Consider the following 14,736-nt stretch of genomic DNA (forward strand, 5'->3'; position numbering starts at 1 on the left):
CATAAATAGTGTTAATAATAGATCACAATTATATCCTTTATTCCTTTACCTAAATGAATTTATTATATCAGATTTAAGAGATGAATTTTAGCAGGAATCCAGGTTCTAAAGTCTTTAGAGACCAGAAGGATAATTAAATTCATAGAGAGGCTAAACACAAGATTGAAAGAAAGTGGTGATAGGGAAAATTTCTATTCTGTTTTGTTCAAGCCCCTGGCCACCAGTTTTTAATTTGTGTGTTAAAGCTTGGAATAGAAGAAACAAAGGAAATAGAAAATACCCATAAGTTGCCACCACCAAATAGATTGTTGGAATTTCCGAATTTTTCCCTTTACACTACACTTTCAGAACTTCCTCAGCTTGAAAACTGTCAGACCAAAATCATTCATGAACCTGTAAATTTACCTCCAAGTGAAATGTTTTAAATATCGATAAGCTAGATTTTTTTTTCCCCCAGAGAAGGGAAAAAGAAAAAAATCCCCAACTATTCATCACTAGAAAATCAAATGAATCAGCTAATTGTTTAGGAAGACTAATCTTCCAATCTGAGTTTCTATAATGTTCTTTTCAGAGAGATTCCATTTCTATGGTAACTAAGATCTGTAACATGAAAGGCCATTTATATAAAATACATAAGTGTATAAAAAACATTTCAAATATAAACTGTAGGAGGAAACAGAATTAGACGTTATACCCCAGCTCTATTCCTTTTCTGAATATGGAGCCTTGCCATAAATTTCAAAGCTGTTTTCCCATTGAGGTTCAAGCCGACAGTCAACACACAACTGAAGACTGTAATTTTAATTTCCATTAACTTGAAGGCCTAGTTTCACAAGCAAAATACTCTTCCCCCCTTCCCCTCAGATTTTATTCATTCTTACTTATTTCTTTAGGGATTTCTAATCTAAAGCACTAGGGATTTCTAGTCTAAAACACTGGTAAGAAAGGAATAAAATAAATATTCTGAAATACTAACCAAAAAAAAGGTTATTATTAAAATAGGAAACAATAGAATTTAGTCTCATGTGAAATGATTCCTTTGGCTATATGGAAACAATCATCTCAATTTTTTTCCAGATAACTGACTAGTTCTCTAAAATGAGCATCTATTTTCAGTGAGGCCATGTATTTACAGTAAAATTAAAATTAAAAGATGCTTGCTCCTTGGAAGAAAAGCTATAACAAACCTAGACAGCATATTCCAAAGCAGAGACATTACTTTCCCGAAAAAGGTCTGTCTAGTCAAAGCTATATTTTTTCCAGTGGTCATATATGGATGTGAGAGTTGGACTATAAAGAAAGCTGAGTGCCAAAGAATGGCTGCTTTTGAACTGTGGTGTTGGAGAAGACTCTTGAGAGTCCCTTGGACTGTAAGGAGATCCAACCAGTCCATCCTAAAGGAAATCAGTCCTGAATGTTCATTGGAAGGACTGAATCTGAAGCTGAAACTCCAATACTTTGACCACCTGATGTGAAGAACTAACTCATTAGAAAAGACCCTAATGCAGGAGGAGAAGGGGATGACAGAGGATGAGATGGTTGGATGACATCACTGATTTGATGGACATGAGTTTGAGTAAGCTCTGGGAGTTGGTGGTGGACAGGGAGGCCTAGCGTGCTGCAGTCCATGGGGTTGCAAAGAGTCAGACACAACTGAGTGACTGAACTGAACTGATATATTTATGATAGCTGGAGATTCTATACATTAGAGTTTTATTATAATAAAACAGCGAGGAATGTTAGATTTTTTGTTTTTCCGCTCTTATTTTTAAGTGCTTCTGAATTGAACCGGAAAGACCAAAAAGTTTTATAAACTAAGGGGAGCCAAGTTGAAACCTTAGCTTTAATACTTAATGTCTCAGACTTTGTTTCCTTTCCAACAAAATTAGACTATCAATAACAACCTGGCAGATTTGTTTTGTATCTGTATAGCCATAGTTATGGTTTTTCTAGTAGTCATGAGTGGATGTGAGAGTTGGATCATAAAGAAGACTGAGTGGCAAAGAATTGATGCTTTCGGACTGTGACGTTGGAGAAGACTCTTGAGAGTCCCTTGGACTGCAGGGAGATCAAACCAGTCAATCCTAAAGGAAATCAGTTCTGAATATTCATTGGAAGGACTGATGCTGAAGAAGCGTTCTTCACCTGATGTGAAGAACCAGCTCACTGGAAGAGACCCTGATGCTGGAAAACATTGAAGGCAAGAGGGGAAGGGGATGACATGGGATGAGATGGTTGGGCCGCATCACCGACTCAATGGACATAAGTTTGAGCAAACTTCAGGAGATGGTAAAGGACAGAGGAACCCAGAGTGCTGCCGTCCACAGGGTTGCAAAGAGTTGGACATGGTGGAGCAACTGAACAGCAAATATTTGTTTTGAATCTGAAAAGAAGTGGCATCTAGAAAGTGCCCAGTATGAAGCCGCACTCACATCATTGCTCCCGAGTGACAAGATCACAGGGAGCAGGGCCACTAACTGTATAGTTACATATTTACCATCCTCTTTGAAAGGTGAAGGTCACTAAGTCGTGACCAACTCTTTGCGACCCCATGGACTGTAGCCTGCCAGGCTCCTCTGTCCATGGAATTCTCCAGGCAAGAATACTGGAGTGGGTAGCTGTTCCCTTCTCCAGGGGATCTTCTCAACCCAGGTATCAAACCCAGGTCTCCTGCATTGCAGGCAGATTCTTTACTGTCTGAGCCACCAGGAAAGCTGAAAGTTGAAGGTAGAGAAGTCAGATTGGTATTACATCGTAGAGTGACATTCATGATGTTCCAAGAGTGGAAAAGTTGAATGTGGTTTCCTGCAGTACGGAGGTGTGACTTAAGAATGTTCTGTGTAACCTTCTCTCCTAAGGTCCCCGCTCTGCTGCACATGCACACCCAGCACTGTTTCAGCTCTCTGTAGACTTCAGCCCCAAACAATGGAAGAATGATGATAAAAATTTTTAAGCAGTAAAGCAAGGTGGGCTGGGAGAAAAATAGAACTGAGGCGATTTGTTCTGAAGAAACAGAATCTGAAAAATGAACTTCATGATCTGCTTCAGTGTACATTGTCTTTTAAGAAACAGGTTTACAACATAAACTGATTCTGGATTAGTCATGACAAACCACCATTTCAGGTGAAGCTGTTTAAACTCTTCATTTTTCCATTTTAAATTTACAGTTTTACTCAGGAGGTAAAGGAGAAAGCAACTTTGACTGCAAAAGAGAAGCAGGCAAGGAAACTTAGAAGTATGAGTGGGGAGGTGTAGAGCAGAGATGAGGAGGAAGGTGCATTAAAGTTTTAATTATATGTCATTCTCATAGGGAAGTAAGAAGAATCAGATTAATGCTATATGGTACATTATTATCAAAATTGAAACAAGAAGACGAAAGTTTAAATTTATCTCCTTTGTATAATTCTCCTGTTAAAGAAAGAATACCATTTTCTGGACACAGTCTCCCACAGTCTCCCCCTCTCCTTTTTTTTTTTTTTCCTTCTCATTTTAAAATAGCAAACCTGGCTTGTTAGAGATAATCCTTATTAGCTTTCAGAACAACTAGTGTTGCAAGTAAAAGGATTCATAGGAACAAAGCTTAAAGCTCACTCCTTTAAATGGGTTCTTTCAACTGGATGCGGCTTTTGCATCAAGTGGAATGTTCTTTCTTTTTCCTGAGGAGACAAAAAGGTTAAATTAAAGAAGCACTGAGAAGCTTCTGGTGCTTTCTGTTGCATGGAGCAAGGAGGAGAGAGGGAGCCTCTTCTCTCCCAGTGGGCTCCCTGTAGCAAACCTGGATGAGCTTTATCAGGGGACGGCGGTAGTCCGGGAGTTTGTTCCAGGCATGTCTGAGCCTGTAGGCTGATGCAGGAAGTAAGAAGCTGCTCTGGAGCAGCCATCTCATCTTCTCCTAAATTTAAGGGAGTTGGTGCTGAAGCTCCAAATGTAAAAGCAGAAACGGAAGAAAATTCTAAACATAAATGCTCTCTTTTGTACACTACCCCTTTCACGTTCCATATTCAATTTTCCGAGTGGAATTTTAAGAATTATAAAACTAAACTGAAGGAGATCAAAAATAAAACTCTGCATCTCTGAATTATCCCTTAATGATTGGGAGTAAAAACAATCTCAAAGATAAATAAAATACATCAATAGGTCAGAACTGCCAATTCTTACATACTGATCCCTGTGCATTGAAAGTTTTCAAATATAAATGTTTATGTGTGAGGTATTATGGAAACTGATATAGAACCGGGCTTCCTGGTGGCTCAGATAGTAAAGAATCTGCCTGCAATGCAGGAGACCTGGGTTCGAGCCCTAGGTCAGGAAGAGCCTCTGGAGAAAGGGAATGGCTACCCAGTCCAGTATTCTTGCCTGAAGAATAATATGGACCTAGGAGCCTGGCAGATTCAACTGAGCTACTAACACTATCACTTTCACTTTCATAGAGCCTAATAGAGTTCGTAACATGTCTGTTCTGTTGCTCATCTAACAAATACTAAGTATGAAATAATATTGTTTATCAAGTGTTTACTATGCAATCTCATTTAGTGCTCACAGTGCTTATGAGAAAGGTATTATAGCCCCATTCTTTCCAGAAAACTAAGTAAATCTGACAGAACTGTCACAAAACACCCAAATTTACATAGCTGTTATGGTGGTTGTGAGGCAGGGGTCAACCTTCATCCCTTACCTTGTCTCTCCACTGGACAGAATGTCCTTTTAAGTTCTTTAACCTTAAAAACTTCATTTCTAAAGAGCTTGCTTCTTCAGAATCTTAGAATTGTAAAGGTAAATGAAATCTTAGATCTATTTCAGCCCCACCCCTCTCTTCTGCATATATAATAAGACAGAGAAAATAAGTAGCTTCTCCAGAACCAAAAAACTAAAATCTAGAACAATAATCTAAGTTTACCCATTCTCTAGTCTGATTCCCACTTCATTTTTAACATTGCCCCCCCCCACCCCCTAAAAAAAGAAAAAGCATAATGCTTTTCTCAAAGAAGAAACTGTTGACAACGCACTTCCCAACTAGAAGTCTAAAAAGTGATGTAAATACATGTCACCCAGCCTTGACTGGATGTAATTAAAATTCATTCAGAGGCTTTAACCATTAGTGATTTTTTGCTTCTTCACTTATCTTACCCAGCAGATAATGTCAAAACTTACCATGTCACTGTGTATCTGGCTACTGTCTGAAATATGATTACTTTTTTAAAATAAAAGCAGTGGTTACGAAAGATTAAAGAAACTCAAGTCCCTCAAAAAAATATCAATATTTGTCTTGTTTTAAAGAGGAATTAAGAGGAAATGGTATCATCTGTCAAGCACACTGTTAAGCATCGCAAACCAAGCTCACAAAATTCCAGAAGCCATAGATGGCAGTTTTTGTCGTCTGCTTTTGGAAACACAAAATCAGTTTTTGCTTCCTATGCAGCTTTCACATTGTAAAGGAAATTGTAGATATATAGATGTTTAGGTAGATAGGGAAATAGACGATAAACAGGTAGGATTAGAGAATAAAACCATCCCTAAAATACATACATCAATTTTTCATGGTTTCCACTAGTAGAAAGGATTGCTCAGAGGCAAAAAATAACAAGGACAGCAGCAACGACAAAAGTCCTTCAGTAACTGTCGTTACCTACAGAAATAAAAACAGATCTGTTTTTTAATCTTTGAAGTGCATATGAAGATAAAATTTTATGAATTTTATTCTACCCTTGGCATTAATTTTTAATGCAGAAAACAGTTTGGAAGGAGATGGGAAATAAGTATTAAACAAATTTATCCTTTGTGTTGATAGTCCTGAATATATTAATATAAAAATAAAATAGCAAATACTTGAAAATAATTTTTATAACTCTATTTGGGCTTCTCTATAGTCAGTGAATAGCACCAAGTTTTAAATGTCACCATGTTCTGTTCCTTGCCTCTATTTTCTCTGTTATTTTGAGAAAATCATACATCCTCCCTGAGTCTCAATTTATTTATCAGTGAAATGGAAACAATTGCCAATATTTTACAAAGTTATTAGAAGTAAATTTGTAAAATTATATATGAAAAGACCCAGTATGTTCACTGTACCTGAGTCTTTTCGGTTTAGTGTAACACAAGAGTTACTAAATTACATAACATATTTATCACATCTATGTGCCCTCGGTGGGAAAAGCGTTGTAATATGAGGTAAGCGGGAGCTTCCCAGGTGGCGCTAGTAGTAGAGAACCCACCTGCCAATGCAGGAGGCTTAAGAGACGTGGGTTTGATCCCTGGGTCGGGAAGATCCCCTGGAGGAAGGCATGGCAACCCACTCCAGTATTCTTGCCTGGAGAATCCCATGGACAGAGGAGCCTGAGGGACTTTGGTCCATGGGGTTATACAGAGTCAGACACGACTGAAGCAATTTATCATGCGTGCATGAGTTAAGCGTTCTAACTACAGGAATCAGCTTTGCCACTAATTATCTAGGTGACCTCAGTTGCTGCATTCACCTAAAACAAAGGTCTTCACTAGAAAGTCAGTCCAAGAGAGGATGGATTCTGATTTTGTTTACTCAAATAGGCACTGCAAGATTTGTTAAATGACAGAATCTAATAATGCAAGGGAGACTTCCCAGGTGGCACAGTGGTAAAGAATCTGCCTGCCAATACAGGAGACATAAGAGATGAGAGTTTGATCCCCGGGTCGGGAAGATCCCCTGGAGGAGGGCATGGCAACCCATTCCAGTATCCTTGCCTGGGGAATCCCATGGTCAGAGGAGCCTGGAGGGCCACAGTCCATGGGCTGCAAAGAGTCGGGCACGGCTGAGTACACAAACGCAGACAGCGATGCAAGGGCTTGCAGTAAACCTCTGATGAAAGGCCCTGGAAGTGGGCAAACCCGGGGCGGGAACACTGGTTCCATCAGGCACTAGCTGTATGACCTAGGGCAAAGCGACTTCTTCTCTCTGTCTTTCACTTTCCATAACAGTATCATGACCCCGAAATAGCATTTATTTACTTTTTAAGATTGTTTGAGAATTTAGTAAGGTAACAGCTCAAAAGTACTTTGAATATTTTCTGCCACACAATAAATCCTTAAAACAGTGGGCTTACATGTTCATTCTTATTTTTTACTGCACCTTTGTCATTCTAATATTCATGAATTTCCCTACTATGGTATCTAGAAACTTAGGCTTACATGGCAGCACATGGACTGAATAGTATCTGTCTTGAGTTGCCCCTGTGGGATGGCCCTTCTGGTCACTTTAGCTATTGAGAGGATCCTCATGCTTAATTCTCTTTTCCTGGATTGCAAAAATTCTGCACTGCTGAGATATAAATCTGGTGACAAGATCTAGAAATTGTAGAATGAAAGCATCACAGTTCCCAGGGTGAAGAGGCCATGAAACCATGCTGTTCTCATGCTCTCGATCACTACAAAACCAAAAGTTTCACTTATGCTTATTTATATAAGTTATAATAAATAACAACTCTTTCAAAAAAGATCTTCACAATCCAGATAATCTCGATGGTATGATCACTCACCTAGAGCCAGACATCCTGGAATGTGAAGTCAAGTGGGCCTTAGAAAGCATCACTACGAACAAAGTTAGTGGAGGTGATGGAATTCTAACTGAGCTATTTCAGATCCTAAAAGATGATGCTGTGAAAGTGCTGCACTCAATACGCCAGCAAATTTGGAAAGCTTAGCAGTGGCCACAGGACTGGAAAAGGACAGTTTTCATTCCAATCCCAAAGAAAAGCAATGCCAAAGAATGCTCAAACTACTGCATAATTGCGCTCATCTCATACACTAGTAAAGTAATGCTCAAAATTCTCCAAGCCAGGCTTCAAAAGTACATGAACCATGAACTTCCAGATATTCAAGCTGGATTTAGAAAAGGCAGAGGAACCAGAGATCAAATTTCCAACATTGATTGGATCATTGAAAAAGCAAGAGAGTTCCAGAAAAACATCTATTTCTCCTTTATTGACTATGCCAAAGCCTTTGGCTGTGTGGATTATGACAAAGTCTGGAAAATTCTTAAAGCGATGGGAATACTGGACCACTGACCTGCCTTTTGAGAACTCTGTATGCAGGTCAGGAAGCAATAGTTAGAAGTGGACATGGAACAAGAGACTGGTCCCAAATTGGGAAAGGAGTGCGTCAAGGCTGTATATTGTCACCCTGCTTATTTAACTTCTATGCAGAGGACATCATGAGAAATGCTGGGCTGGAGGAAGCACAAGCTGGAATCAAGATTACCAGGAAAAATATAAGTAACCTCAGATATGCAGATGACACCACTCTTATGGCAGAAAATGAAGAAGAACTAAAGAGCCTCTTGATGAAAGTGAAAGAGGAGAGTGAAAAAGTTGGCTTAAAGTGCAATATTCAGAATACTAAGATCATGGCATCTGGTCCCATCACTTCATGGCAAATAGGTGGGGAAACAATGGAAACAATGACAGACTTTAATTTTTTGGGCTCCAAAATCACTGCAGATGGTGACTGCAGCCATGAAATTAAAAGATGCTTGCTCCTTGGAAGAAAAGTTATGACCAACCTAGACAGCATATTAAAAAGTACAGACATTACTTTGTTGTCAAAGCTATGGTTTTTCCAGTAGTCATGTATGAAAGTGAGAGATGGACTATATAAAAAGCTGAGTGCCAAAGAATTGATGCTTTTGAACTGTGGTGTTGAAGAAGACTCTTGAAAGTCCCTTGGACTGTAAGGAGATCCAACCAGTCTATCCTAAAAGAAATCAGTCCTGAATATTCATTGGAAGGGCTGATGTTGAAGTTGAAACTCCAATACTTTGGCCACCTGATGTGAAGAACTGACTCATTGGAAAAGACCCTGATGCTGGGAAAGATTGAAGGTGGGAAGAGAGGTGGACGACTGAGGATGAGATGGTTGGATGTCATCACTGACTCAATGGATGTGAGTTTGAGTAAACTCTGGGAGTTGGTGATGGACAGGGAGGCCTGGCATGCTCCAGTCCATAGGGTTGCAAAAAGTTGGACAGGACTGAGTGACTGAACTGAACCGTAATAAATAAATGTAATAAATACAATCTGTAAATGCCCCACTGTTTTGACTCCCTTCCACGTTAGCAGGAAAATCGTTTTATTATTTAATAGTCCAGTTATTTGCCTATCTTGTTGAGTAGCTCTTTGGGGAAGTTTCCCAAAAGTTTAGATAGTCTTTATATATTTAAAATAAATGCACACACACACAAACATGCTCATACACACAATTACTCACAAACACCAAAGGGACCACAATATACCTAGTAAGAACAATTTAGAAACCAAAGATTATTACTGGCTAGGCTTCTGATTTTAAGACCATATTCCTCTAATCTTTTCCTTTTTATCTGCCTTAAAATTTCAAATTGAAAGGCTTATTACTCTTACAAACATTTCATAAAATAATTGAGCTCTCCAAGTTACTATTCTTCTAGTTGATCAGCCCAGGAAAACTTTTGCTTGTCTAATAGAGACATTATTTGGATACTAATGATTTAATTACTATTATGTGAAATGACAAATATACTATTCCCAATTACTTTGATAATGTAAACCTAAATATTATTAGTGCTTGTCTTTATTTGGATATTTCTAGTGAAGGCGCAAATTATTCAAAAATTAAATAAGTGCACCTATTTATTTTATATATGGAACTTACAATTTCCTAATTCTAAAAGTAAATAAAAACATGAGTCTTTACAGAAAATATCTATGTAAACATCCTATTAAGTGCTCCTTTAGCTTATAGATTTTTTTTCTTCTTCAGTCCATCTTCAACATTTCTGCCAGACTTAAAATTCTGAAATATAGTTCTAATGATATTATTTTTTTTGGTGACTTATACAATCCAATAATGTTTATAGCATGGTCCTATCTTCCTATCCAACCTTCCCAAAGAGTCCTCCTCCCCTCATTAATACACTCTGTTACAGACGCCAGAAGACCATTCACTGTTTTAATACATCATACATTTTCATGATGCCCCCACTATATGGAATGACATCTTTTCAACACATGGAAAACCTTCATTCATTTTTTAAGCTTTTGTCAAATATTATCCACATCGCAATTACAAAATTTCCAGTATCTGTTAATTTAGTTGTATATTATAGGCACATGCTACTATACAAGTATGCACATTAGTCATGCACATATTATTAACTTTTATTTAACTCACAGATTATTTGAAAAATCAGTTAAGAGTAATGGAATTATATGTGCCATTTTATATTCCTTTGTAAAAAACAAATCTTCATTTAGCTTTTAGAGCTACACAGAGGTATGTTTCTAGGTTTTGAGTTTGCTTCTAAACATGCTTTATATAGTTCTTGTGACTGAAAGAGAACCCTTTAACATCATATTGATCCAAATGGAAAAAGTGCATTATTGATTATGCTTACAGTATTAAGATATTTATTTACCATCCACAGTTTTGCAAAGGTGTTTATTGGAATTTCGCTGCTAAATCATCAGTTTCTTAATGACATGAAATGTTCTTGAAAATTCATCAGGAGGTTTGCAATATTTTATGTTTAACAAAACCAAATGAAATCATTCATGTAGAAGTTTTTCAAAGAGTCTGTTCCCAAGTGCCTTAAGTATGAAAGAAAAAACTGTTATATCTGATACACTTAAAAAATCTTTAGAGAATATCAGAAAAACATTGCCAAACATTCATTTTAAAGTTATCTTTTCTTGCCATGAATTCCTTAAAAAAAATGTTGTTTTCTTATTCACTGATAAAATAATGTTCTTATCTTGAAAGTAGCAGTTAAGTTTGTTTAGTTAATTATCTTCTAGGTAGCCTATGCTGACAGCCTGTTTTTCCTTCTAATGTGTCTGAGGAAGATTTCAGACAAAGAGTATAAGTGTTACCTCTGCCATTTTCTTGTTTGCTTGTGTTTGCAATTAATAATCTGTAGTCTTCTTGCAGGATAGTTTGTAAGCCCTTTGCTGATCGTGTTAGTCTTAGTTTAATTAAAAATAGATAACATACCTGGTAAATCAGACACATGCAAACTGCAACACAGGAAGCTAAGAAAAGAACTGCAGAATCGCATATGTTCTAGATATACGTCCTACCAGATATGTTTAGATCATTAAGTTATAGCATATATCCATTGTTAGTAAAGCTTATTTCCTTCCTTATTTTTAAAAATAAAATTAATTTATTAAATCCTTGGAGAAAATCAATAGTTCTTTAGTCTATGATTTCGTAAAAATATGTATGAAGAGCTAAACTTCATGACAGCTCTTATTACTTAGTATTTTTGTCATTTACACACTGACAGAAAATAAAATTTTCTGGGGCGCTGAGTTAATTTTTGAATCTTAATACAGAGCACAGAGCTTGTATGTGGATAATGAGCAACATATTTTTTTGTTTAATTAGTGAATAAATTAATGACTGTTCCACACAAACATAAACACTAAACTATACTTATTAATACAGTTGTATCTGATTTTTGCAGGTACAGGTCCAATATGGCTGAATGAAGTATTTTGTTTTGGGAAAGAGTCATCCATTGAAGAGTGCAGAATTAGACAGTGGGGTGTGAGAGTCTGTTCGCACGACGAAGATGCTGGGGTCACTTGCACTACATAACACATCATATTTTCATTCACATTTTTTAAACTGTTACAAAGTGATTTTTTTCTTTGCTTCACTAAAATCAGCTTAATTAATATTTAAGAAATTAAGAATTTGTCCACAGAAAAGGAATATTTAAAAATCACTGGATAAACATGTAAGATAGCTTCATATTTGCTTCAAATACCTATATCAGGACCATTTCAAGTTCTCTAGGTTTTTAAATGGCATCTTCTAATATAATGACATATATTGAATTGCATATATTGAAGTTTAAGGCTTCTGGATTACAAATGCCAGTGATAATGGAAACACATCCCAATCACTGGCTACAATTTGTATCTTCACTACAGGATCACATTTTTTGCCTTCTTTGTAATCTATTTAGTTGATTTTAATGTAATTACTTTTTGAATAATGAGAGGGTTGGAAAGTTTTCTTTTGTGCCAAGTTGGCAAAATCTCCAAACCATACATGTTTCTAAAGGAAGAATCTTAGCTCAAGATTTCTGTGCAGTAACTTAGCAATTAGATAGCAATGTTCATGATATGTTTTGGCCATGATGAGAAACTCATCAGGTTTTACCTGCTCAAATATTGACAAAGTCATTACTAACATGACTAATCACATGGTCATTAATAATAACATGATTATTTGACATGGTCAAGTGTTGACAGTTTTGTTGTTTTTATTTTTTCTTTTATACTGAACCATTAAGTTAGTTGAAAGCAAGACATATGAGAAAAAGCAAAGGCCCACCATCACTATATGTGTCCATATAATTAGCAGATCAAAAATGTCATTTTATAACATAGAGCTCAGCTTGCTATACATTTTAAACTGAGTAATTTGTTACAATTCTAGGACTGTGTTTAAAAGGTAAGTATATCTACTTACTCGGTTTTAATTAACAGCATGCAAATGTCCTGCCTGCAGAAGGAAGTTTCAGTGACCCATCTCTGTAGTCTTTCATTAAGAGTCAATATTTACAACCCAGAGAGAGAGAGAGGTAATCTTCACCACTAAAGGGTTGATGACCCTGAGAAGCCAGAATAGTGCCAAGTTCATCCAATAACTCAGTGACTGTGCCCTGCTGTCTGGATGTACAGGTAGAAAGACTAGCAATTTCTGTTGAAATTCAGCTTAATCTCAGTCCCGAGAAACATAATTTTCAAGTTTTCCAAGCCCAACTCAGAGAAACATGTGATTAGAAAACCACTAGTACAGGATGGCCCTACTATTCTTTCTTTAATGATGATAAGCAAAAGCGTGGTCTTAGCATTTTTTCATATCCTAAAGTCTTCACAAACAGTATCCAGATAATAGACTTAGTGCCCTCTCACTTGCAAAGGCAAAAATGTTATGTTGGAATTGGAACTACTGGAAATGATCTGCTGAAAATGTACTTTATCACAGTACATTCTTCTAATTGATGTACATAGGTGATTTACTCCAATAGTGTAGTTTTGTAATTAAGTGTTGAAGGAGCCCCTCAGCATAGAACCAGTCTGCAGATACTGAAAGAGGTGGGTTTTGCTGTTACTGTTGCTTTTCTTTGGGTATGTTTGGGTTTCTTTTGTAGAGGTTTGTTTGTTGTTTTAGCTCCTAGCATTCAAAAACACTAGCTGAACAAAAGCTAAGGAACAGAGGCTTTAGTGACTACCCACAAGAAATAGGCTTTGCAAAACTGTTCAGGGAAGTAATAAGAAAAATAGACTTCTACAGCCTTAAACAAACAAACAAAAAACCCAGCAAGTCACTGGGAAGGGGGAGAATCTACTTTTCAGAGGTACCACATTATAATATTCAAATATCCAGTGTTCAACAACAACAGCAAAAAAAATCACAAGGTGTATAAAGAAACAGAAAAGTGTGATTTAGTGAAAGGAACAGTATGACCTTTGACAGCAAGGTCACTGAGGAAGTTTCAGTGTTGTGATATTTGACAAAAACTTTAAAACAACTGTTTAAATATGCTAAAAAAAAAAAGACTAAGAGTTAAAGAAAACTGAAAACAGTGTACTAACAAAATCAGAATATCAGTAAAAAGAGTTAAAAAAAAAAAAAGGACAAATTTTGGATTTGAAAAGTACAACTATTAAAGTGAAAAATTCATTCAAGGGATTTAATAGTACATTTAAACAAAATAAAGAATTAGCTAAAGAAAAGTAAAAGTATGGTGTAGGGTGCATGTAAGTACTACATGTAAGTACATGTAGGGTGCCCAAAACATGCATTATGGGAGTCTCAGAAATAGCAGAGAATGAGGGAGAGAGAGAGAGAGGAAGGGAGGAAGGGAGAAAGAAAAGAAGAAGGATGTCTGAAGAAATAGCATGCAAAAGCTCTCAGATTTGATGGATGAGATGGACATGTATATATATGTATATGCACCCAAGGAACTCAAAATTATCCAAGCAGGATGGATTCAAAGATACCCATGCAAAGACACATCATAATAAACTGTCAGAAGATAAAAGAGAATCCTGAAAGCAGCAAGGGGTAGCAACTTGTCATATACAAAGGATCCTCGGTAAGATTAACAGCCAGTTTCTCATCAGAAACCATGAGGTCAGAAGACAAGGTTTAAAGTGCGGAAAAGAAGAAAAAATAAACAACTGTTAACCAAGAATTCTCGTCTGGCAAAACTGTCTCTTCAAAAAATGGGGGAGAAAGGAAGACATTCCCAGATAAACAAAAATGAAGGTAGTTTCTTACTATTGAACCTGCCCTGTAAGAAATACTGAAGAGGAGTGCTTCAGGAGGTTGAAATGAAAGAATACTAGAAATTAACTCAAAGCCATAAGAAGAAATAAAATAGCAGGGGCAGGAAAGTAGTTTCTTCTTTAAAAAAAAAAAAAAAAGAAATTCTACTAGTCACTGACAGTTATACTACAAACTTTGAATTTCTTACAATAAACATGCATTATTTATATAGCCAGATTTTTTAAAATTGAAAAACAATAATTTTAGAAATTATCTAGTTTCTTTACTTTTTTCCCCTGATAATACAGTTGCAGCACAGTAATAGAGAGTAACTTTGTTGGAGATGACCGAGCTCTTTAGAGAGAAGTCACACCAAGTGAGTCAGCTAGATGTATACATGCGTCCTCTCTTTTTTGGATTTCCTTCCCCTTTAGGTCACCATAG

The 14,736-nt window shown here is 36.7% G+C and overlaps 1 protein-coding gene and 1 long non-coding RNA gene across 2 annotated transcripts in view; one reads left to right on the forward strand and one right to left on the reverse strand.

Moving 5' to 3' along the window:
• The window catches only part of MSR1 (macrophage scavenger receptor 1), a 76,171-nt gene extending 63,919 nt beyond the window's left edge, over positions 1 to 12,252 (forward strand). The window contains exon 10 of the mRNA XM_043893853.1: positions 11,471 to 12,252. Within this exon, the coding sequence (XP_043749788.1) occupies positions 11,471 to 11,604 (134 nt within the window). The 3' untranslated portion in view covers positions 11,605 to 12,252. The remainder of the gene's footprint in view (positions 1 to 11,470) is intronic.
• Positions 1 to 12,676, reverse strand: part of LOC122688047 — a 55,609-nt gene extending 42,933 nt beyond the window's left edge. Inside the window, exon 1 of the long non-coding RNA XR_006339315.1 lies at positions 12,487 to 12,676. This is a non-coding gene — a long non-coding RNA (uncharacterized LOC122688047). The remainder of the gene's footprint in view (positions 1 to 12,486) is intronic.
• Positions 12,677 to 14,736: the final 2,060 nt, after the last annotated feature.

Source organism: Cervus elaphus, chromosome 32, assembly GCF_910594005.1.
Source record: "Cervus elaphus chromosome 32, mCerEla1.1, whole genome shotgun sequence".
Taxonomy (NCBI): domain Eukaryota; kingdom Metazoa; phylum Chordata; class Mammalia; order Artiodactyla; family Cervidae; genus Cervus; species Cervus elaphus.